The sequence below is a fragment of the Myotis daubentonii genome, chromosome 5, assembly GCF_963259705.1.
Source record: "Myotis daubentonii chromosome 5, mMyoDau2.1, whole genome shotgun sequence".
Taxonomy (NCBI): Eukaryota; Metazoa; Chordata; class Mammalia; order Chiroptera; family Vespertilionidae; genus Myotis; species Myotis daubentonii.
Window position 1 is genome coordinate 58,610,461 of NC_081844.1, and position 25,264 is coordinate 58,635,724.

A 25,264-nucleotide genomic window follows, 5' to 3' on the forward strand; every position below is an offset into this window, starting at 1 on the left:
GTTTTGACTAAAACCCCCAATATGAAATACATTTACACTGTGGCCAAATACAAACATACAGATATACATAACTAAAAGTTTCATGAAACAACACTTGTTTTCACATGTAGTCCACAGTGATTGTATTCATTTTTAAAAAATATTTTTTGTGCTGGTAAAAACCCCCTAAATAAGTTTATTACCTACTAATGCATCATAGTCTAATATTTGAAAGCTGTAACAAAGGATTTCTTCACCAAGGTAAAAGGGAGTAATTCTCACCTCCTGCAAAGGTGACCCAAGCCTAATTCTTTTCTCACCACGCCTCCTGCTTCTCCTCACTACTTGCCACACAGCTCCCTTCGCAGGAAGGAAGCACACCCAGAATGTGGCCACACCAGATTTCCACGTTATAACCTCCTCCAAGGCACTGTCCCCACCACTAGCTCCTACCACCACCAGCAGCACCAGCCTGACGCTCAGTGGAAATGTGTGAAGCCAGACTTACATTTCAGGGCCTAAAGCTACACATATACAGGGGGAATTTATCCATTCATTCAGTATGTTTCTTCAGAAGCACAAGGTTCAGGCCCAATTCCCTTTTCCAAGGTCAGTCCTTTATTGATCACACCACCAGTTGGTGGAGACAGGAAAGCATGTATCATGCAGAGGTGGCAACCACTTTTCCGGGAAATCTATGGTGCTCCCTCACCAATACCCACCAATGTTAACAAACATTTCACCTAGGAAAGAGGTCTCATTCTTCAATCAAGCCTATCTAAAATACTTTACATTAAGTATAAAGGCAATGAAAAAATTCTGGCTATAGATCTGACCTAAGACCCTAAAAGGAATAGTGCCCATTACATAGACATTCTCCAGTGTGTTTTTTCTTTTATTAAAGAAGAGATAGTTGTTTAAAAATAAAATGTTAACTCAAAAGAATACTCAGTTTGAATCAGATGGGGAACAGGTTAAGAAATACATCCATTGCATTGTATTGATACAAATGATGAAAATATATGTATTGATCAGGTACTAAAAATTAAAACCAACATTGATAAACATGTATTTCTCCTTTTGCCCTACTCATGTATAAGCCTCCTTTAAAAATCTGGAGGAATGGTTATCTTCCACCACCGGTAGGCATAACTAATGTTAGTAATCCGGGACGGCATGGAGGAATTCCTCAGCTGACACACATGTCCCTGCGTTTCACACACCTGCTAACCTACCCTGTGCCGGCATCACAGGGGAGAGTAGAGCTGCCTCCTGGCCTAGCCTGGCCCACTCCGCGGTTTGTTTTGTTTGATGTGTAGTAATCTGAAGAGTACGGATGCTAAAAACAAGGCATTTGATGCTCTATATGATGCTAGCATAGAAGCATGCTCATTTCTGTCTAGTCTTAACCACAACCGCTTCACAGGGTAGCCGTATTTCTAGAACTGGCATTCTCCTACAAATGAAACTTCAAACCTGAGTGAGCCCCCAGTTTGGGCCTGTGGCTCCTCTAGGCGCACATAGGAGGGGCTCTCAGATCACGAAAGCTATCTACGGGGTGTTAGAGACAAAGGGACCTGATGTGAGATTTGAGTCAGATCTGATCATCTTCATTCTCTTATGTCAAAGATGGTGCTTAAGTCGCATGTACGTGTTTAAACTTCCATATCACAAGCTGAGACCAGGCGGCTCCGCCTACTCACATGGTGCGAAGGAAATGAGGCCCATTTATGCATTAACTGAATTTGCTCTCCTGCGTGCCTGGTGGTTGCTGGGTCGGGGCTGGAAAGGCAAGTTCCACCTTTTAGTCAAAAGGCTCCTGAGTTGTTTTCTCGGGTCTACACGGGGTACCCTGTAAGAATGACAATCGGAAAAGCTGGATTCGTGGGGCAGCCTCGGATGGGAAGTCAAATGCAGCTCAGTGATGCACTGTGGCTCCCGGAAGCAGAGGGCCTGGGGGACCCCGGCCTCGCAGCCTTGGGCCGCTTCTCCGGCTTTGGGACGAGGCTGTGCCTCCGATGGAAGCGCAAAGGGCGGGCCTGGGCTTCCTCGGCCAAAGTGGGCGGTGAAGGCACCTGGGGGGGGGGGGGGGACTGGGGGGCGCCTCGCTCTGGTTAGGGGGAAAGTGCAACAAAGGCCTGAAGGCAGCGGGGAGGATAGGCGGACGAAGGAGCTGCTGCATTCACACCACGGCCTGGGCGCAGGCAAGGGCTGCGGGGCGGGGACAGCCGGAACCCTCGAGGCTCCGCGGCCTGGGCGCCCCCCACCCCACCCCCAGGACCTGACGCCCGCCTTGCAGCCGATCGCCGTGGTTCCCCAGCCTCGGGACACCCGACCGAGACGGCAGCCCGCGCTGCGCCTCCCGAATGCAATTTTGACCTATGTCCTCCCCTTCTCCCCCCCCCCCGCCCCCCCCCCCGCGCGCGCGCGCGCGCGCACACACACACACACACACACACACACACACACACACACCACCCGGTCGGCACCCTGAAGGCCACAGCCCGGAGGGAAGAGCAGGAAAGAAAGGGAATGGGGTGGGGGAGGGGATGCGGAGCGAAGAAGCAGTGTCATTTCCACCAACTGGGCTCTTTCCTGACCCAGCCGCTCATCTGTCACCGCTGTCTCATTCCTGTTATTTACATCTGTCTTTAGCATTCTAATTACTCGCTTTATTACTTTAGCCTGGAGGAATCCTGTAAAAAACAACGGAGATGAGGATCCTACCACACAATAAAACTGCCCAAAATCCCCACTGCACATTATACAGAGCACTTGAGAATATTTGTGCTGTTATATGACCTCAATATGTCCTTAGATTGATCTTATTATATCTCTTTCTCCCTTCTCTTTCTCCGTGAATGTAATGAACTCTTTAAGGTGTGGAGTGCACGAACAAACTGTCCAACAAATGATGCAAATGAGATTGTACTTGGAGCAGGACGGAAAGGGTTGGGAGGGTTGGGAATGACTTTGAGTATCTGGACCCCTCTACCCAGGACCAGATCCTAAATTCTTGGTTTTATCTTTACTTCAATGTGGTAACGTAGAGCTGTCTTCACACACAAGCTTCTAAGGCTGGAAGAAGTTGGAAATTTAGAGGAGAGAATAAAATGCCTAATGTCTTTACCTATCTTGCATTAATCTCTGAGTCCCCAGAAGGTCTCAGGAGGGGAAGTGAATTTAGAGTAGAGATAGAAGTGGAGGTTCAAAATCATGATAGTCCCAGTGTTTTCCTTATGATGTAAGACTTAGAAGTGCAGGGGTAGGGGGTGTACAAAAATCTCACTAAACAGTCAATAGCAGGATTCACAGATACACTCAAACCTAAAGGAGGCTGATACAACCTACCAGAAAGTCCGGGACAAAATGCAGCTTTCTAACGTTATTTATTCCTGCTAGTGGAATTATTGTTGCACTCAGTTGCAATTTTCTGGCTGTGCTAATGGTGTTCTTTATTATGTTACACTAACATAATCTCCTCCAGAAAGAAAATGACAAAATATATGGATTTTTAGATAAATAACTGAGGTAATTTATTGGCCTTTATGCTCTTCTGGTGGGGTGGCTGATAGATAATGTAATAATATGTACATAATTAAGCGGGTTTACTGTACCTCAGTCAAAATATGGTCAAGAGCAGTATCCCTGTCTTTAGGCCTATGGTTTTCTCAATGGAAATTTACTTCCTCGGGAAGTAAAAGGAAGACCTCAGGAATGAAACAGCTCGGTGCTAAGTAAGGGATGGAGGTGTCAAAAACAATAATAAAGAAAACAGGTGAACTCTTTCATAAAGAACCTTAGATCAGAGCCCATTTTTCTACACTCCCCACCCCTCTTCATAAGGTTCAGGGAGTCATGTTAAATATGAATTAACAAGGGAAAAAAAGGAAACGTTGAAAATAAACAGGTCTTCCCAGAGAAATGAATGACTTACACCCAGGTCAGGGACACACACCTTTGCAGGACCCACAAGCAGGACCTGCAGTCAAGGAAGCTCAAAGGCTGCTGGGAAATCACTCACAGCAAACTTGGTCACCAAATGCCCCCTGGCCCCGGCTTCTGGAGGTTGCCCCTCCAAGGCCTGGTGTACTTGCTCTTCCAAACTCATCTAAATTACATCAATAACAGAGCGCACTCTTTAATGAGCTCTCAACTTTAAAGACTTGAAGGATATTAACAAGCCGCTTGACAAATGGTGCTTAGAAGCACATTAAAGACGCTGCTAATGGAGCGCATAATGACGGCTAATTTTCGATCAGATATAAATTAGAGCCCCAACAGTTATTTGCCTTAAGGACTTTATGTAAATGATTCTGTTCTGTATAAACTGAAAAGCGAAGAGAGCCCTGCCATTTGGGCAATCCTTGCGGATATGATTAATAGATCTGCAACAGAACTGGGCAGAGACAACTGATGGCATTTCCCTCTGAAAGTCAGTGTTTAGGTAGTAAATATGGTAACTTCTCCCTCAACCAGAAGAGTACAAGTGTCCTTGGCTTCTCCTCCATATGCTTAAAGACACGCACAAAAGTAGGGCATCCAGGCTCATCTCCCTTAGCCTGGAACCTCACACCCACCAAGACACCCAGAACAGCCACAGCTCCACCCTTCACTGGGACCCAAATCTGCACGCATGCTCCCTCACCACATGGCCCTGCATCACCTCAGAGACACAGACAGCGTCACTGGGATCTAAGCTCTACTGACCTCTCTTTTGAATCCTCTACTGTGAAATCTCTTGAGAGCTCATGCCTAGCTTTGCACACAATTCAGATTCTGCTTGAGTGTGCTAGAAAGGGGGGTTGGGAGAAGGAACATGAGAAGGAGAGGGAGAGGAAGAAAGATGGTGATAGTAGTTAGTGGTGAACTGAGAAGAATAGAAAAGAATTTGAGAACAGGAATTGAGATAAGAAAGGTTGGGGGAACACTAATATCTACCCAAATTAAAGTGGAGGAGACATTTGTGGCTTTGTTTTTTGTTTGTTTTCCCTTCTATACCTCCCAAGTAAGTGCTAAGTCTCAAGTCATAAGAGTGTATGAAAGGGTTTGGAGATTGATTCTTAAAATGCATTGCCTTCCAACCTGCTCTGACAGTTATTGGGAAGCCTGGAAGAGGAGATCCCCTACCATGCTGTTACCTGTGTCCAGTTTCTGCTTTATCACTTCTGCTGGGCATCAGCTGGGACACATGCCCTGTGTAACGCTCTGAACGTAGTTTCAGACATAGCATCCTCTCCTGAACAAGGGGAAAGAGTTTGTGTAAGTGTGTGAGTTTTCAAAGCCTGAAAAAACACCCAACTCTAGCTTGTCAGCAGCTCATTATGAATTACAAACAAACAAAAATTCAACATTTCTGCTCCAGGAAAGCCGAGCATTACTGAACCTCAGGACAGTTTTCTCTGCCTCATGCATGCAAGATAAATATAGATTTGGGGGGATTATTTTTATAAGCAATTCATGGGAAATATTAAAGTTGATACAGAAATCCTGCCTCAATAAGGGAGCTGTGACCATCAACCCTCAGAGGGAAGGCAGGGGAGGGAGAGGGGAGGGGAGGGGAGAGATCAACCAAAGGACTTGTATGAATGCATATAAGCATAACCAATGGACACACACACCAGGGGGGTGAGGTCATGAGCGGGGAGGTGGGGGGGGGCAATGGGGGGGTTAAGGTCACATATATAATACCTTAATCAATAAAGAAAAAAATAAGGGATCTGTTTCTACCAGTGGCACCGGCTTTTAAGATATCCTTGTCCAAGCCATTTGAGAGATAAAAGTAATGAGATGCAGGCAGGAGATGGGGGGAATGGAAGGGTGAGAGGCTGAGCATTGAAGAGATTTCTCCTAGACGGATGAAATCATTTTATCTTGTAGTAACTGATATCTAATGGCCAGGAGTTAAATGCAGGAGAGTAAGATGTTTCTTACCATCATTAGTGAGTTATGAAGTAGTTTTAAATTGGGGTACAATAAATGCTATGGTCCTCATCTTCCACTAAATCTATCTATTCCTCCCTCCAACCCTCCTCCCGAACTGCACACACTTCCGGTGCCAGAGGGGCACACAGGAAACATCTGGACATGCCCTGTACCTAGCGGTGTGGGGGTCCCTGCGATGGGAGCAAGTGGAAAGAGCAGCCTTCACTCCCGTTTTGTCTGATAGCAAAACCCTGCTCCTCCTTGCTGATGCCAGAATTTGGTGGTAAAAACTATTTTTTAGAAATAAAACTGAGAGTGATGTTACTAACAAAATTAATAACAAAACCGAAGAATTCTGGTCTCACTGAGTTTTCAAAGGAAACTCGGCTGGGCAGTTCAGGATGAGAAGTGGTATTCGCCACCTTCCATTCAGGAGCTTGATTGGCTTATTCTTCCACTTCCTCCTCCCGTCCCAAGTGGATATAGTTCGTGTCACTTTTAGGGAAGTTTGTGGCTTTATTTACAGTGAATGAGCACAGGTTACTAAGACTAATGACTAGTTACCCAGGTACTTCAGCTCCTCTCCCTGAACAAACTGAGAATGCCTGGTGGCCTGGGACGGGGCTGGCTCCCGCAGTGCCCTTTGCATGTTATCACGGCTCCTCTCCCTCTTCCACACACCCACTCGGTCTAAGACAGGGAGAGGGCAGGTGTGGTCATTCTTTGCATTTCTTCCTCTCCCTGGGGGAAGGTAGAGCTCACTCCTATTAACCACCCGGCTCCCCCTCACACTCCCTCTTTTTCCTCGTTCACCGCTCCATCTCCCAATGAATCCCAGGGGTGTGGAGCATAAGTCTCATTGAAAAGGAAAGAAGCATGAGGGGGAAAAAATCAATGAAATGATTTAGGAAATGAAAGGATGGGCCCCTCTGACAGGTGCTGTAATTAAAAGCTCTCAGGGCTGCAAAGTGAAAAGTTGATGAAGAAAAGTTGCCAATCAAGTCTCTCCTAACTCATTTAGGACGGGTTCACGGAAGTTAGAAACTTAATTTAAGGATGTGAGCCTCACGGTCCTCAAAAAATGACTTTTCTCTCAGGAGGATCACAGGTCCTAGCTGGGCAGCCAGGGGCGGGGTTCTGTTGCTACTCACCCCCCTCCCCCAAGACTAAAGACTCTGCAGGTGGAGGAGGGTGGGTGCCTCACTCTGGTTCCAGGCGAAGGAGTGGGCACTTCTAGGGACTGAGATGGAAGGTGAGCCAGCTCAGGCCTTGCTGGTTAGAGCCTGGGAGTAGGTACCACAGTGGCACTTAAACCCCCCTTTGGAAGTCACCACAAAGTCCAAGTCTGAGAGGGCCCAGAGCCTGACTCCGGAGGGAATCTAATTCTGGCCCCGCACCCCTGCTGGGGGCCTAGCCGCTTTCTGGGAGTCACAGATTCCTTCCACCTCCGGAGCCAAAAGACACGCAGCGCGGGCTCTGTGGAGAGACAGGAAGGACACCCGTGGCAAACAGCAGGTAGAAGCCGGGCAGGTCATGGACGAACGATCCCACGAAGGTGAGTCTCCAGCACCTTCTAGGCAAAGCCTGCGTCTTGGCCAGACACGGGGAGATGCGGAGTGAGTTTGAGAAGTTTCCCCGAGGCCTCCTAGGCCCCGGACTGGCTCTGAATGTGTCTGTGTCCATTCCCGTGTGTGTGTCCCCGGATGACAAGTTGAGAGGAAAATGCCACAGTGACCAGAGGGTCTCGGCCCCTCCCCGCGGCCCCTGGCTTCAGGCCAAGCCCAGGGACACGGGTGCTCTCCATCAGGTGCATCTCCTCCACGTGGTCAAGGGATTTGGTTCAGCGCCTGTTTAATACAGACCTCGCCTTTGCTATGCCAGAGGGCCGGCTGGTCTCAGGCCGCCATCCTCACCTACAATCCAAGGAGTAGAAAAACCCATGGGTTTATCACTAGGAAAGCACGACACCAGGATTGGAGCAGAAAGGTTGGCTTTTCTGGGCAAGTTGTGGACTTTCCCAGGAAATCCTACGCTTACACTCCTTGGCCCCAGACGGCGGTTGAATTTGGACCATAAGGTGGCACGCCCCGCCCCTCCTCCAAGGGATCACCTCCTTCCCCAACCCCGCACTCACCACCTCACCCAAACTGAGGTCTACTCTGTCTCTTGGGGGTCAAGAAACCTCCACCCCGTTTGACCAAATTGCACAGAGATGCCATTTAGCAAAGCCCTGGTGACCAGCTGGGAAAGTAGGACGTCTGGCCCTGTGCGTATTAACCCTCCACCTCCCGGTGAGCACAGCAGCCTCAGGTCACTCAGGCCTCCCAGTCAGGCGGAGGGCGCTGATTGAAGCCTTTCAATCACATACAAACCCATCAGCAAGTTGTTTGTTTGCTTTTTAATCAAACCCCATTGATTTAACAGGACTACCTGGCATCTTACAAGAATTCTAGGAGTCAGTTTACTTCCTTCAAAAATACTGAATACACATTTTTCATTTTCTTGTCGCCTCAAATTGCTCCGGGAAACCTAGGAAGCTACAAGAGACCACCCCCTCACCCAATCAAAGAAAAAAAAAAAAACCACTTACCAATATACACAAATAAGATTTTGAATATGCTCCTAGGGTCCAGAAAAGAGAAGGCTGAGGGAAAGAGGCAGGAGGAAGTATTATATTTCTGAAAAAAATATAACAAAAATTTTAGACTCACGACCCAGACACTATGGGAGGGCGAGGGGGCTCAGGCTTCCGTTAGCTACACAGAAGTCTGGGGGCGGGGAGGGCGCTCGCTCTCCGCCGGGTGACAGCTGGAGTAATGGCTGCAGACCCCGCATTGGGGTGGGGTGGGGGTGGGGCGGGGGAGGCTGGGCGTGGGGGGCAGTAATTACCAGCCGGGCTCACCGCCTCCCTACTTTAGGGCGAACCCGTGCTTTTTTTTTTTTTTTTTTTTTTTTTTTGCGAGTCCAGCTGCGCGTTCGCCTTGCTGCTCGGCCTCGGGGCATCTAGGAGCCTGGAAGGGGACGGGAGTCTTTGCTCCACGGCCCCCCAAACCTAGAGAACTTTGCATCGGGGTTCCTAAAGGGGCTCTGAAGTTGCATGTCCCCGAGGTCCCAACCTTTCGGGGCTGTGGAGCAAAGGAAAGCTGAACTGAGACCGCTCCGCACCCAGCAGCCCCCAACCTCTGGGCCCGCGTTGGGGACCCGGCAGAAAGGGCGGGGGTCGGTGCCGGAGGGGGTAGCAGCCCCTGAAACGGTGATCCTTCAGTTCTGGCGGCACAAGACCCAACCGTTTCACGCGGGTTCCAGGGAAGGCCAGGCCAGGTCCTAGCCTACTCCCACCATCTCCCCTCCGGGCCCACGAAAGCGCAAACCCTCAGAGGGCGCACCAGCTCCCTGGGGCCCCGTACCCTGAAGTGAAGTGTCCGCCAAGGGATCCAGCTGGGAAGGGCGGGGAGGAGGGGCGAGGGGTAGGGGCTAGGGCTCTCCACCTCCTCCCGCCGCCTCCCTCCCGCGGGCTGGAAGCCTCGCGGAGTCTGGGATTTTTTCAGAATAATTGATGGGTCCAGTTCTCCAGAGCTTTCCCCGGTGAGAGCGCGGCGGACCGCGCTAGAATTTAAATAGACGTGATTAGTGCAATGCAAGGGGGCCATGCGCCCGGGCCTCTCTTTCTCGCGGGTTCCTGGCTGCGTTCCTGGCAAGACGCCTGCTCCCCGGGGCTCTAGGGGCCGTGCGGGGCCAGCGCCAGCTCGGCCAGCACCGGTGGGCGGCTCTGCTCCCCACCCCCAACCCTATGGACTCCAAGCCTCACTCTCTCCCCACATGCCTCTGACCAACGTGCACCCCGACCTGGAGGAGAGGGGAGAGGGGGCTGGCAGGCAACCCAGGGCCAGCGCCTTGCGAAGTGGTGGTAAGCCAGGGGGGTGGGTGCAGGGATCTGGCGGCTGGATCCCTGTCCCCGCACCTGCTTCTCACACTCTCCCCTTTCTGTACTTCTGCCCTCACCCGCCGTCCCCTCTGCGGGCTGCCCGGCCAACGCAGCCTGAGCCGTGGAATTCACAGCGCCCTGCACTTACCCAAAGCGCAAAGAAGGTCCCCTCCACAAAGAAGTGACCTAGGCTGAGGCAAAGCCTTCCCCTTTGCTCTCTCTCACTTCCCTGTCTCGTTGATTTGTTCCTGGAGGGGGGCCTGTGCATTCTTATAACATCTACAGCCAATTAATATTGCATTAACTCTATTTTTTTAAAAAACACACACACAAAAGCACCAGAACACTGCACCCTATCAAAGCCATCTATTATTCACGGAAATGTAATTGGAGACCTCGGCTATGTGTGTTACAGGCCAGTGGAGGAAAACACAGTCGTGACAGTATTTCAGAAAGCAAGGGGATCGAGGGGATCTAATATTTAATTTCAAGTCTGTGGTTTTCTAATTCGAGATTAAAAGCAGTCACGTCTTTGAAGCCAGACAGTTGGTATAAATGTACAGTTAAAATATTCTATTCCGGGGTCCCTAGGCAGAGCTCTCTGCTCGTCCCAGGCTTCATTAAATTTTTATTATCATCCCAGACTAGAGCAGGGAATGAGTGGAAAGACTGTCCATCTAATTGCAATTGATAAAAAAAAAAAGCTTTGCGATTTCCCCCTCATTTTAATGAATTAACAGCAGTTTTCTTCTTATGTCCAGCCTTTCCCAGCCCTGTGGTACACATAATCACTTTATCACACAGACACATTTTCTACTTTCTAACAGGCATGGGGTTTGGCTGTCTTCTCTGCCCTTTGAGAGGCCTGAGGGGTGGGAGGTGGGAGTGAAGGGAGACCGAGTCCTGGAGGCTGGCTTCAGAAAGTAATGATATATGAAGAAAAGGTGACATCAGTTCTTGAAGGATCTGGCGAAAGATCAACGACAGACAACATTTGCACTAAGCTGGTTCTTCCTGTGGCAAGATGAAAGCATATTGTTACCCAAACAAAACAAACAGATTATTAAACCCGGCTGCACTTTTCTACAGCCTTTCCACTGTGTGGGATGAAAGCAGAGTCATATTTTATTTTATTTATCTTTCTCACTGCCACCCCATCACACATACCTCAAAAAAACCCTTTTGCTCTCTTTGAGCCTTCATGTGCTGCTAAACTGTCACACCAAAGAACTATGGACTGTAGATGTGTGTGTGTGTGTGTGTGTGTGTGTGTGTGTGTGTGCAGGGAGTCTGTTTCAACAAGGGGGTTTTAAATTTTTTTGAAACTGGTGCAAACACAGCTTTTCATCTCTAGGCATGGAAAGCACAGAATAAAACCCACAGTTTGCTTTCTGAGCAGCTTCCTATTATCACATCGCCACTTAATTTTATTTCTATTCTCTCCAAGTTAAATAGAAAGACTGGCTCACAAGGGAGCTGCCATGTGCCTACAGACTGGGGATGTCAAGCAGAGAGACTCACTGTGCAAAGTTAATTTCAATTCCCGAGGAGGATTTCACATTCCGGCTGGCTCTGACCCACAGTAATTAGCTGAGATAACTAATGATTACTTACTTATTCCTTGTAATTATCTGGATTTAATAATTTGCTGTGTAATTTATTAATTTGCTCATAATAGCCTTTCAGTACTGGGAATGGCTCTCTTAAAGGGGCAAAGCAGGAAAAAATCAGGGATTTTTTTTTTTTTTTGTCTCATTGCCATAAATCTGTCTCCTGACAAATGTAGACTTCAGGAGCATTTCTATCATAATCATCTGGAACCTTTGTCTTTCTTGTTGTTCCATCAGGATACAACTTCATTTTCTTCTGTTGCAGCCCCTCCCTCCAAGGCCAACTACAAAGTTAAGTGCATGCATGCAGTTTTGAGTTCTAATGTGGACCATTTATACCTGGAGATATAAATTATTTTCAACAAACAAGTGAAAAGATGAATTTCTAAACTTACTGTCATGGCTTTCCCAGAAAAATTTGAGATTCATTTTTTTCATTAACATGCCTTTTAAAATCAAGTAAAAAAATGTAGTACCTTTTTCACCATCTCCTCAGAGCTTCCCCAATAGATACATCAAAAGTAATTTTTTCATTTTAAGTTTGAAATAAAGCATGTTTGCCACATAAATTCTAATTCTGTTGGCAAAGAGAGGTCTCAGAATCTTTTACTGTGAAAAGACTTAGTTATGCTTTGTTGTTTACTTTAAAATACATTTTCTAGAAAAAACGGGAGAGTATTTCATTGAATGTAAATCTTATTTCATTTGCTTTTGCATAGTTCCATTTCCCCCCAAGTTTATCTGTCAATGAAACTTAGTCTAACAAAAGAATTGACCAACTGATTTAATGTCAAATATCCAAAGGAAACTGCATTTTTCTAGAAATATTATAATCCAATTGGTGTAGAGAGTACTTAGGTAACAATCAGGCCTTACTCGATCTTTGCTGTTAGTCATTTATTCCATTCTAGTTTAGATTTAGATAATCACTTGGAACAAAAGGATTGAATCATTTGCTTTTATAAAAGTTTAAAAAATAAACTACGAAGTTCTGAAATATCAAATTGAAGATGACTAGATGTACTGCTAATTCAATATATAAATATCAATTTTCAATAGAAAGTATTGTGAACCTTGAGGAAATAAAGTTAGAAAAGGAGTCATGAATGCCTATGAATTTGATTGATATGACAAAGATCTTCAGCCTCAATTTGCTATTTATCCATCTGAGTATTTTGAAAGTCAATACCAAGTGGATATTTCTCAACAATGTATACAGGATTCACTCCACTCTTACTTTTCATTTCTTTAAGATCAATTCTCTTCTTTCTAAATCTCTTTGGTTTGTTTTGTGGTATGTCTCTGCAACTCTAATTCATAAAAACTTTCAGAATATAGTTTCCCTAAAATTCTGCTCTTCTCATAAAGCAAACACATTTAAGCAGGCTTCATAAATTGATATAATTTCCATCTTAAAGGCAAGAGAGGTGTGGGGGGGTTACCCTTGTACTTCAAAATGCACTAAAGAGGACACCTATTTCTTTTCTATTCAATATGTTTCCCAACTTATACTACTTACACTGGATTTATCTCTTTATTTGATGGTGTCATATTTGTAGACAGAAAACTAGCACACTTGTTTTTCCCCTAACTGACTCCCCTCTCTCTTAATGCACCCATCCTAGACTCTTAGATAACAGTTACATATAGGAAGAAGGAGGTGCTATTTATTGAAGACAATTTTTATCCTAGATTAGCAAGCCTTATTTGCTACATACTCAACCCATTTAATTCATTTCCCCCACTCTGCAAAAAAAAAATAAGCAAGCATAAAGTTCTCCAGGTGGCTAGAACTGCACTGTCAAAACTTGTTGGAGTAGGGCCCAATCATGTGGTTGCTATCCGTGGTGCTGAAATCAGTATCCAGCGCAGTGAGATTGGAGGTTGGCTGTTTAAAAAGACTTTCAGAAAAACTGAATCTAAGAATGGGGGATGAAATGGAAGAAGGGACTTTCAAACTCCAAAACACAGGTTCAAAATTAAACCATCAATATCACTATATCTTAATTTATAATTATTTCTTAAATCCCTATAATTTTCGGTTTTCTTAGGCATCTATGCAATGCATCCTATTATTTCGAAATGGACACGTGGATTTTGTTTCTTCAAGGGTTTTCTTATTTCAAATATAGGAAGATAAATTCTTCTACCCATTACCCATCCAACTTTTACAACTTTTTGTTACATCTGAAAATCACAATCAGTTTTCCAACATTTAACCCCAACTTGAGTCACTATAACAATTTTCATTGACTCATAGTATATTACCTATCTTCATCTTCAAAATAAGAAGTACCCCCAGACAATTCCATATTAGAAGGGTCACAGTTCAAGCTAGCAGAATTACCCCTGGTGGATGACCTGTTTCCTCTCTTGTTGACTTATAGATTAGTATGATGTTTCATCGTTAATAATGCAAGTATCTAAACTAGAGCTTTCGGGGGGGGGGGACCATTTGAGTCCCTAATATGTTGCTCAACTGTTGTAAGAAGTCTTAAAATTATTTAAATGGGTAAGGAGGTGTCTTTAAACTATGATCACAAAAAAGAAAAGTCTGTGTGTCAAATATGCAAAATTTCTTTGTGCCAGACCACTGTTAGACAGACTTCCAGCAACTCTGATTATCTGTGTGAGACATAGAAAGGGGGAAATAGTTTGCTCCTTCTAACCACCTAGGCAATAATTTGCTCCTCAACCCCACTCTACATATTGTAGAAGGTGGGTTTCCTTAAAGGTATGGGAAAGAGGGAGGGAAGGTGGGAAGGAAGGAGGCAGAGAATAAGGGAGAGAGGGAGGGAGAGAGTAAGGGGGAGAGAAAGAGAGAGAGAGAGAGAGAGAGAGAGAGAGAGAGAGAGAGAACTTCCTGCTCTGGTTTGGGGGCGCTGCTTCCCAGGAGTAGTAGCTAACCTGAGGACTATGGAGGACCAGCTCCTAGGCCTCAACCAGAGTTTCCTACTCTCCCAACTAGGTCTTGACTCTTGACATACCCAGTCTCCCAGCGCTGCTGAAAACCAAACTGAGTTCCTTTCTTCCTTTTACTCATGCAACACCTCTGCTCGCAAAGATTCTCTTTGCAGAATTATTGCAGATCCAGGGAAAGGACTCTCAAGGAGGTATTTAGAATCACATATCATGATCTCAACTGGGCAGAAAAGCAAAGCACCCTGTGAGATGAGCTCTGACTGTTAGGAGGCCATGAAAACCCTGTCATTTTACACTTTCCTAGAGAAACACCTCCTACTAAATCCAAGTCAGACTTTGATAACAGCCTCTCCATAATAAACCATAAAATGTGTTTCTGTTTTTAAAAAATTCCCTATCAAAATAATTCCAATGTAAATGATTTAAAACATCACATTTTAAAAGCCATTTAATTTTAATAGCACATTTTAATGAAAAAAATGCATACTTTGCCAATAAAACATTAAAATCATCTCTTCAATAAAAGACAATCAAACCACACCAAAAATAATACATTACCATAGTAAATAAACCATCTATTAACAAAAACAAGAAACCAGGTCATATACAGAACTCAAGACTTCGGAGATCCTTAGATGGAACAGCAATACAGCAAAATTTGTAAGAATATATCTATATGTGTATCGTTTTGAATGAAATATTTACAGTAGATAAGGTACCAGTCATCATGTACCCATTTTTTTGTTCCAAAAGAATTTTACCAGACAATGTGAATTTACAAGCAGTGCACTGTCTTTCTTTGAGAAAAATTAGTTTTTCTACAAACAAACCTCCAAAAGGAAAAACCGAAGGAATCCTATAAATGTTAAAATGTAGTTAACAAAGCAATTGAAAACCAGAAGACTGAAATACCTTGGTGAAATCTTAGAATCTGGAAGAACAAACACCAAGTGGCAAATGCACCAAAAGCTAGAAAATGATGCATTATAGTCATGTTTCCAACTGCTTCACTTCTTCTCTTCCATTAGAGGTGTGTGTGTGTGTGTGTGTGTGTGTGTGTGTGTGTGTATAAAAGGGTGTGTAAGAGCATGTACAGTGGGGACAATGTGGGAATCCCCATTAAATATGTAACGAAGTAAACAATACTTTGGACAGTGAATCAGGTCTACACAATTAAGACATCCATTACTGAGTGTCAACTCACAAATCAGAACACTACCAGTAAAAACAAAGAAAAAATTCTTCATTCCAAGTGAGCATATACAAATGGGCTGAAAGAAACAGTGTTAATAGGAAAGCTGTAAAAATTCAGTAAACTCATCAAACATAAACATTTTTTAACTTCACTAACCATACTCCCCCCCCATTTTTAAGACTAAAGAAGTTTAATTAATTAGAATGTTTACAAATTAAGTTGCCAGAGAGATAAATTAATAATTTACAGAGGGTTGTTCGGCAATAATCTAATAATAGCTTTCAAGATCAGTGAACACAGCAGGCGCAACTCCTTTCTTAAGCATTAACACTTCAGAGAAGGACGAAGGGGGTAAGAACCACAATAAAAATATATATATAATATACAGTGTAAATGCAGAAAATCTGCCATCTTTTTTAAAATTCAAAATACTTTAGAGATGTCTCTGTCACATTAAGCATCAACTCTAGTTTAAAGTTCCAGTCCTGAATCAATTTCTATTTCTGAAAAATAGCTGCAAAGGGTACTTTTAAACTTGAACAAGGGTGATGTCTTTAGGAATAAAAACAAATCTTACTTGATCATTCTGGGGGCCTTTCAAAGGGCTGTCTCTTCTGCCTTCCCGCGAACAGCCAGCCCCCAGGCTTCCTCTGCGGAAGTCCAGGTGCCTTTTCCGGGCTGGGGTGGGGCTCAAAGGGACAACTTTGCTGCAACTTGACAAATCCCTTCTTTTGTTTTTCTTTCCTTGCAGGAGTCGTTTCACATTCTCACCGGGCTTGCGGCTCAGCTGCGCGCTCACTCTCCAATCCCCCACTTTCTCTGGATTCACATTTACTGGAATGATTTCTGGTCGCCAAACGTGGAAAGAAAAGGGGCAGGAGAGAGAGAGGGAGGGAGGGAAAAGAGGGGATGAGGAGGGGGGTTGTCCCTGGAGAGGCCAAGGGTCTCCTAAATGCCCGCAGAATATTTCATTCTTTTCTGTTTTTGCCTCTGGTTGCAGAACCAGACGCGCACCACGTTTTTCTTAAGGTCCAGCTTCTCCGCGATGGCGGCGATCTTCTCGGAGGAGGGCCGCGGCTGGATGGCGAAGTAGGCTTCCAGCGAGCGTTTCTCCGGCGCCGCGATGGATGTGCGTTTGCGCTTCTTCTCTGCGCTGTTGAAGAGCTCCGGCTTGGTGAGCTTCTCGCGGTGGGACTTCTCGGCCTCCTCAAGCCATGCTTGCAAGATGGGTTTGAGCGCGATCATATTGTTGTGCGACAGCGTGAGGGACTCAAACCTGCAGATGGTGCTCTGGCTCAGCGAGCCCACGCCGGGGATCTTGAGGTTGGCCAGCGCGGAGCCCACATCAGCCTGGGTCACCCCCAGCTTGATGCGTCGCTGCTTGAAGCGCTCGGCGAATGCCTCCAGGTCCCGGGGGTCGGCGTCCACGTCGCTCATGCAGCCCATGTGTGAGGGCAGCCCGTGAGTGTGGGCCATGCTGAGCGCTGCTTGATGCATGGGGTTCATGGTAGCCATGTGCGGCGCATGAGCTGGCGTGGATACCACGGCGCCGTCGGGGCCCGCCATGGCACCCAGCGCCAACCCGGGACTCAGGTGCTCCAGCAGCTCTCCCTCCAGCGCCTGGTGTGGCTGATGGTGGTGGTGGTGGTGGTGATGGTGGTGGTGGTGCGTGCCTGCCAGCGCGGACGGGTGCGAGATGGGCACCGACGATGAGGAGGCAGAGGACGTGCACGGGATGGTGTTCATGGTGTGGTAGGTGGCGTCCGGCTTGAAGGGGCTGTGGTGGGGCGGGTGGTGGTGGTGGCTCTTGCTCTGGGAGACGATGTCCACGGCCGCCAGAGCCTCGGCGCGGGCCAGCAGACTCTCATCCAGCCCGCCGAATATATTGCTCTGCAATTGCAAGTAAAAGGCACACATTACGCTCAGCAGGGAATTGTGCGCGCGCTCTCCGGAAGCCCCGGCCCTTCTCTCCACACCGCGGCCGCGCCTACAACATTCCCAGAACGTTAAAATAATAATAATTAGTAGCAACAGTAATAATCCTGAAATTTGCAGGTGAGGAGGAGAGGCAGGAAGCCACCCAGAGAAACTGAGCGTGCACGAGGAGGAGGAATGTGAGCCTGCAAACACAACACAACACAGCACGCGCACAGGCAACATCCCAGGTCATAAAAATTAATATGAAAGGAAAGACCCGCTGAATACATAAGAGAGGGGGGGAAATTGGTTGGAGGTGTGGGGTGATTTGCTGTGCAGACATGAAAAAAACATCAAGCAGATAAAGGGGCTGTCAAAATGTGCCTCTAAGCGGTGATTATGCAGAAATACGCACCGGTGGGGTTGGAAGACACGCTCTCCGCATCGCCTCGGAACCCCCTCCGCCGCCGCTACCACTGCTGCTGGAGCTACTGCTCCGGCCTCCGCCGCCACCGCCGCCACTGCCGCCAGCATTGCTGGAGCTGCTGGGAGAGCTGGCCGCGGGCGCCGCAGGAGCGGAGGAGCCGGGAGAGGCACTGTGCAGTGCCGAGTACTTGGGCTCCACGTGCAGGCTGCTGCCGTGCGGCATGCTGAACGCCTGCTTGCTGTTCAGGGACATCATCATCATCTTCCCAGCTGGCCGGAGCGCTGGTCCGTAGCGCAAGAAGTGACCCCGGCTGCCGGGACCCTCCCGAGAAGTGCTGGTCAAGAGCGGCGGCGAGGACGGGCGGTGTAAAGTTGCGCTCACCCGCCGCTGCTCCGAGCTTGGCGCGTCTTGCCCCGACTACGCGCTCCTCCGCTGGCTCCGGCGTCAGTCTGATCCGGTGCTAGGCTCCGCTAGGCGCTAGCTGCAGACCTGGGCGCCCGAAACTGCCCCCGCGCCTCGCGGCAGCGGAGTTATACTCCCCTCTCCCTGCGCCTGCCCCCGCACCCCCTCCTGCCCTCCCTCCCGCGCGCCTCCGCCCTCCCCTGTTCGAGTCTATCTTCGCCCCTTCTCCGCCTCTGCTCCCTCCAGGCTCCGGCCCTTTCAGATACCCGCCTCCTGCTCTCCCGCCGCGCCCTCCACCTTCCCTTTGGGCTCCAGCCGGCTCCGACGCCACCGCCCCTTCTCGGCGCCCCGCAGCTCTCACTTACCTTAGTGCCCTCTCCACCCCACCCACTGGCCAGGTCTACACTCCAGTCCGGGGGCAGTTCCTACTTAGGAGCCGGCCTCCAGCCCCTTCTGGAGACGCGCCTCACCGGGAAACGGAACTCCTAAGTAAAGTTGCGGGCCAAGCCAACCTCGAGTGGGGTTTTCCCTGGACTGCTCAGAACGTCTCTTACCTGGCTGCCTCCCCCGCCCCCTGTTTACCGCTAAGTTCCACGCCCCCGCCCCCACTTGGCCCGCCCCTCCCCGCAGCTTTGGTGACCCCGATCCCAGGCTCCCGGCCACACCGGTGGACCCGGATGCTGCCCTCGACCGGGTTCCTCCGCGCTGCTCTGCGCTTCCGTCCAATGCGCGCAGTGGTTGGTGCTCTGCTCTGCACCCCCTCGGCCCGGTGGGTGCCTGGTGCCCAAGAGACCGGGGGTCGACAGGGCTGCAGGGCTTTCTCTCCCTTGGCTCCTCGCCGCTCTCAGCGGATTGGACGGCCTCTGAGCAGGCTCGGGTCGCCTGTGCGCATGCGACTCCCCCCTCCGCCCCTTGTCCCCGCGTACGCCCCCAGCACCACCACCGACACACACTCCTCTCCACCCTCTTTTCTCTTCCTACGGATCTTTCTCCTCCTCCTCCCTGTATCCAGTTCAGTATGAGTTGGGTCTTGGGCGGATCCATGGGCAAACCCTGCCGTTGGATTTATTATTCTTCATTAGCCACAATCAAAGGAGGAAGGGGCAAATGACAGAGGGAGAGGCAGGGCCAAAGATCAAAAAGCGCATGTGCTACTGAACTCCCTCCCCCCCACACCCCAACACACACACACACACTCACACACACACACACACACGCCCTCAAGGGCTGGCACAAGTCCCACTTATCTTCATTTCCACAGCCACTCGGTGAAGAGATAGCCTATTTTTAGCCAACAGTTTTGTCCCAGTGGGTACCACTTTTCTTAGAAGTGGACACACACTGTTCCAATTGTAAAAGAAGGAGACAACCTCTCCTACACACACACACACACACACACACACACACACACACACACCACAGCCTTCCTCTCCTCCCCGCTCTGGTGCCTTCTCTCTACTTTCCTTGCTGTTGGGGGCTGCTGTCACCTCCACAGAGCGCGGAAGGAGCGGGGTGCAGGTGAGGGTGAAAAGGTCCGGACGCTGATCCTGCGGGTGGCCGACGAGGACGGGGGTGGCTGGGAGCAGGTGCAGGCACCCAGTGCCTGGGGAAGGCGAGCAGGTGCGAGAGCAGGCGGCAGGCCTGAGAGGCGCTGGCGCGCTCTGGGACAAATCAGAGTGGGAGGAAGCGTGGCGAAGGGGGGCCATCGAGTGGTCAGCACCCGGAAGCCCCGCGGCAGCAGCAAGAAGGGGGCCGCCGGTTGACCCCTGACCTCAACGGGGCAGGACGCCAGGTTCAAACTGGGAGCAGAGACCTTAGTACAGCCAGGACTGGGAAGAAGCCGCAAACAGCACGCGACGGGATCTGTCCATGGTCCTTAACCCCCTTGCGCTTTCCTGTGCTACTCCCAGGTTTGCCTTTCTCCTCCCTTCTGTGGAGGAATAAGTAAATAGTAGCCAAGGGGATTCCTCCTACCTTCAGTAGCTGAGCCGAGGGGCCTGGACAAGGGACTGGAGAGGGGTTGTTGACATAAATGAATGTGGCTTGCCCCGGACGGTTCAAGTAAATGTTTAGGTGTTTAATTTCTATATCAACAACAACCAGGGTAATTTTCAAGGAAATAAAAAAAATGACATTGTACAGCTCTCACTGTCTCAAGCTTCGAGAAATGAAATAAATCAAAGTTAAAAGCTTGAGTATCATTTAATTATAGTGCGAATAGCGCTTTGAAAGAAGTAGAGCAACATCTCTAAACAAATTATGACTGGGCCAGGAAGGAATTATTAGATTGAAATTTCATTTAGGCTCGGGAGACACCGCGCTTCACTGTGTAATCTGCTATGCCTCATCTGATTTGTATGCTTAATTCAGCTTGACGAATTTATTAGTTTTCATAATAGTGAAAATATTGAGCAGCACTATGGGCTAATGCATTGTATGTACTATAAATTGTATGTCATCGTGGAAAGGCTGAAGTCTATAGAAATCTTTTATTAATGCCAGCATTGGAGGGAGGATTTTTGTTCAAGCCTTGGAGAGGTTCACACCAAACTCCACTGATGCTGTGTCTCACTTGCCCATTAACATATTGTCATACTAATTAGACTACTTCATCAGTGATATAATTTCAAACTTTAAATTATGTTCTAATTAACAAGGGTTGTCCAATTTGCTTAATCTTCAAAAGGCTTTGAATAGTCTAATTAGTATAAACTGTTGAGCATCTCTAAAGCCTAATAAAAAACCCATTAAAATATTTTGGGTATGTTTTCTATCAATTCTGTGTAAGGTTAACATGGCTCGTGAGAGTGCAGGAAGACAGTAACTGGAAGACAAATATATGTGTCTACCTAGTTTCCCCAGATTATAATACTAAGTGAATCACAGGAGAAACTTTGGATATTGCATCTCCTAAACAATCTGCTTGTGTGTTTATTTTATTTTTTTAAATATATTTTATTGATTTTTTTACAGAGAGGAAGGGAGAGGGATAGAGAGTTAGCAACATGGACGAGAGGGAAACATCAATCAGCTGCTTCCTGCACACCCCCTACTGGGGATGTGCCCACAACCAAAGTACATGCCCTTGACCGGAATTGAAATTGAACCCGGAACCCTTCAGTCCGCAGGCCAACGCTCTGTCCACTGAGCCAAACCGGTTAGGGCTGTTTGTGTGTTTAAATTAAGATGTAAAAATATCAAGGAAACTCAACGCGCGCACACACACACACACACACACACACACACACACACCACAGACAATCCAATTAAAAAATGGGCAAAGAACCTGAATAGACACTTCTCCAAAGTGGATATATAGATGGCCAATAGACATATGAAAATATGCTCGACATCACTAATCATCAGAGAAATGCAAATTAAAACTACAATGAGGTATCACCTCACACCTGCCAGAATGGCTACTATCAATAAATCAAGAAACAAAAAGTGCTGGCAAAGATATGGAGAAAGGGAAACCCTGGTGCACTGTTGGTGGAAATGCATATTAGTGTAGCCACTGTGGAAAGCAGTATGGATTTACACCAAAAAAAATAAAAATGGAACTGCCTTGTGACCCAGTGATTCCACTTCTGGGAATATATCTGAAGAAACCTTGATTCAAAAGAATATATGCACCTCTGTGTTCATTGCAGCATTATTTACAATAGCCAAGAGTTGGAAGCAGCCCAAGTGCCCATGAGTAGATGAGTGGATAAGAAAGCAGTGGTACATTCATGCAATGGAATACTACTCAGCTGTAAAAAAGAAGGAAATCTTACCTTTTGGGACAGCATGGATGGACCTGGAGAGTATTATGCTATGTAAATTAAGCCAGTCAGAGAAAAACAAGTACCATATGATTTCACTTATTTGTGGAATCTAATGAACAAAAGTAATTAAGAATATAGAAACAGACTCATAGATACAGAGAACAGACTGACAGCTGTTAGAGGGGAGGGGAATTGGAGGGCTGGGTGAAAAAGATGAAGGGATTAAGAAAAAATTAAGGAAAAAAAAGAATATCAAGGAGAAAAAACCACATGGGGGAAAAATTCTTCTCTTTCATTAGGTGCCTAATTAGATGTAAAGTGAAAAGCCACCCTGAGGAGTTTCCCAAGCATTGTTGTGGCAACAGTCTGCTGAACTTGGATTGCAAAATCAAATATTGGGGGTGTTTTGAACCTCTCCCTGTCCCCTCCTCCTTTATTGAGCTTAATTACTTGCAATAGTTGTTTTAATGTATGTTGTCACCTGGGAGTATTGAGAAATGCATATCGTTAATATGAATTAATCTTGATTTTAATAGCAACTGACAACTGATCTCCAAAATGCTAAACACTTGTCACCATTTCATATGGTAAATAAGGTAGTATAATAAATTCGTGAAATAAAGAGGGCACTGTTGAAATAACTGGGGGAAAAACTTTGTTTGATATGGAGTTTATTGACTGAAACTATTTTAAGCAGGACAGCTCCCAAGAGAATATTTCCTGATGGCTAAAATCCATATAGCCTTAAATTACTTTCAATATGATTTTTTTAAATCTCCCAGATATTTCTCAGTGATATCTCTAATTCCAGGCAGGAAAAAACAAACGAAGCTCTTCATGCTAATTAACAAGTTGAGATAAAATGTGTAGTTGTCAAGCAGTTCAGGAGTTTATTTCCTATATTCCCTTCCCCTGAAAAATACACTTTTTAAAAACTCCTAGAGTTAGATTTCCCCCTTTCTCACCTAAAGTGAAAAATGAACAGCAGTAATTGTGTTTCATTAGTGGGAAAATGCAATACTTCCTTCATCATCAGGACTTGCAGTCTTGCAATCATTCCTTCCAGGAGTGTCCAGAATACCAACATATTTGCAGTGATGTCAAGAAAACCCATTTTCGTTTTGCCCACAGGCATTGCTGCAAAGTGCTCCAGTAAATGTGGAAGCTGCTCACCGATGAAGAAAGACTCCGGCCTCCCAGTGAGTGGAGGTCTTCTAAAGCACTGGATAGTTGGCAATAAATGGCCCCGTATCTGAAATCTGCTTCATATGACCTCCACATACACTCTTATGCCCAAGCACCTATCGACGTTGGTGCCTCTGCACACCTACAGACTTGCCTACTAAACCAAAAACAACAAAGTGACTTTTAAAGCACAGACATGAAACATGGATACACTGTGGGACCACTGAGAGGAGCACCTTTCTTCTTGCCAAGCCCGTTTGACAATAGTTTCCATCCCATCTGCTGCCAGAGGCGGACAGAAGTGACCGACTTCCCTCCAGGTGGGTGAGGAGTGGCTGGAGATTCCACTCAAACTCCCCGGTAGTGGGGTCCCAATCCCGAATTCGCCCGCAGCCATCCCGAGGGGAGAAGTCATTGTCTCCTCATTTGCTATTAAATTTTGAGCAGTGCGTTCATATTTTGCCGGAGCGAATATGTTTTATTAAATTTTAATCCATAAGGGCAGTGTGACTTCTTTGTATTTCAAACAGAATTGAGTTGGATTGCAAGGAAGATTTCTTACAGGGTAGGTCTGACCCTATTCATGCACCGTTTCAATCCTGGGTAGACAGGACTTGGGGGAGGAAAGAGGGAAAGGATAGACAGCCCCCCTCCACCCCCATCTCCTCTCCTCAAGGATCCGGAATAGAATCAGACGCCCTGAGCTCTCTCCGGATTCCGAAGCTTGGGGCTGAAGTGTAGGAGGTGATTAGAAGCCTCCATGGAGGCCTCGCCTGCTCCAGGGAAAAGAAAGAAAGAAAAGAAGGGAGTTCTCCTTGAAACGGAGACTTCTGGGCGCGCAGAGATTGCTGGCCGCAGAAGGAAGTGCTGCGGGAGGCGCGCTCTCCTGGGTTCCCTGCGTCCTGAGACGCGGGCTACGTTCCCAGAGTGACGCGCGCATTTTGCTCAAACGTCTTTCCTCTTCCAAGCGGTCCGCCAGAACTGCTGCGTTTGTCTCTCATGTTCCCTCTCCACCGTCTCTCCGTGAGCTCCAAGTCTCCCCGCTTCGCTCAAAGGTGTCAGGCACCCTCTCTGCCCCATGGCACGGCCTCCCTCCAGAGCCTTCCCGGCTCACTCTCCTTCTCCACCTCCCAATTCGAGCGGTCCGCCAGCGTCTCCGGAAACCTGGCATCCGGCGTCCCCAGGCCCTTCTGGAAATCCGGGCTTGCAGCGTCCAGCCCTCCTCTCAAGGCCCGGCAGGGCGAAGGGAGGGGAACAAAAGCAAGTGGCCATTGGTGCTCTGGAGGGCGCGCTCTGGGGACAGGGACAGACTTGCGCCAGGGCCAGGGGCCTGGAGTCGTCGGGCGAGCCACGTGGGGCTCTCCCTAGGTTATTCTGGACTGAGGAAAGTGGCCGGGCAAGAGACAAGGGGTGAGCCGAGGCAAGGTGGAAAGGAAAACAACCGTTCCCTCTTTCCCTGGTGGAGGGAAGGAAGCAGAGTTCAATTTCAAATAAAGCAGGCAGGGAGGAGGAGGACGCCGGGCGCAGGACGCCGGACGCTACCAGCCCGGGTCCGCTGGCTGCCCGCGGGACCCCCAGACGCCTTCGCGGTTCTGCCAGGTAGCTTTGCTGACGCTGTGTGTGGCGAGGAGCCCGCACGCAGGGCACAGCTGATTGGACCCACTGGAGTCGACCAACCTTGGGAGCAAACACAACAGGCTCCAAGGAATTACCACCTGCCCCAGGGAAGGACTCAGTCCTGCGCATCCAACTCCGCTTGCCCCTGAGCGCGGGGGGCGGGGGGACGCAGATTCACACACTGACGCACTGGACATCCTCACAGACACGCTCACACACCCACGCACGCAGGCACACACGTGCTGACAGTCACGCACGCACACTGAGACGAACACCTGCTCCCCCTCCTCCCCGGCTTCTCGAATCTCTTTGGAGGGAGGGGACAGACCTCACTGTTCCATCTCCAAGCAAGCACCCCCGTGTTTACTTGCCCCAAGAAAACAGTTATTT

General features: G+C 47.8%; 1 protein-coding gene across 1 annotated transcript; it reads right to left on the reverse strand.

Moving 5' to 3' along the window:
• Positions 1-14,828: 14,828 nt before the first annotated feature.
• Positions 14,829-18,392, reverse strand: POU4F2 (POU class 4 homeobox 2). The gene is made up of 2 exons (XM_059695313.1): positions 17,889-18,392; positions 14,829-17,446 (listed from the first exon to the last, which is right to left on the reverse strand). The coding sequence occupies exons 1-2, from the start codon at positions 18,159-18,161 to the stop codon at positions 16,505-16,507; spliced, it is 1,215 nt and encodes a 404-aa protein (XP_059551296.1). The 5' UTR covers positions 18,162-18,392; the 3' UTR covers positions 14,829-16,504.
• Positions 18,393-25,264: the final 6,872 nt, after the last annotated feature.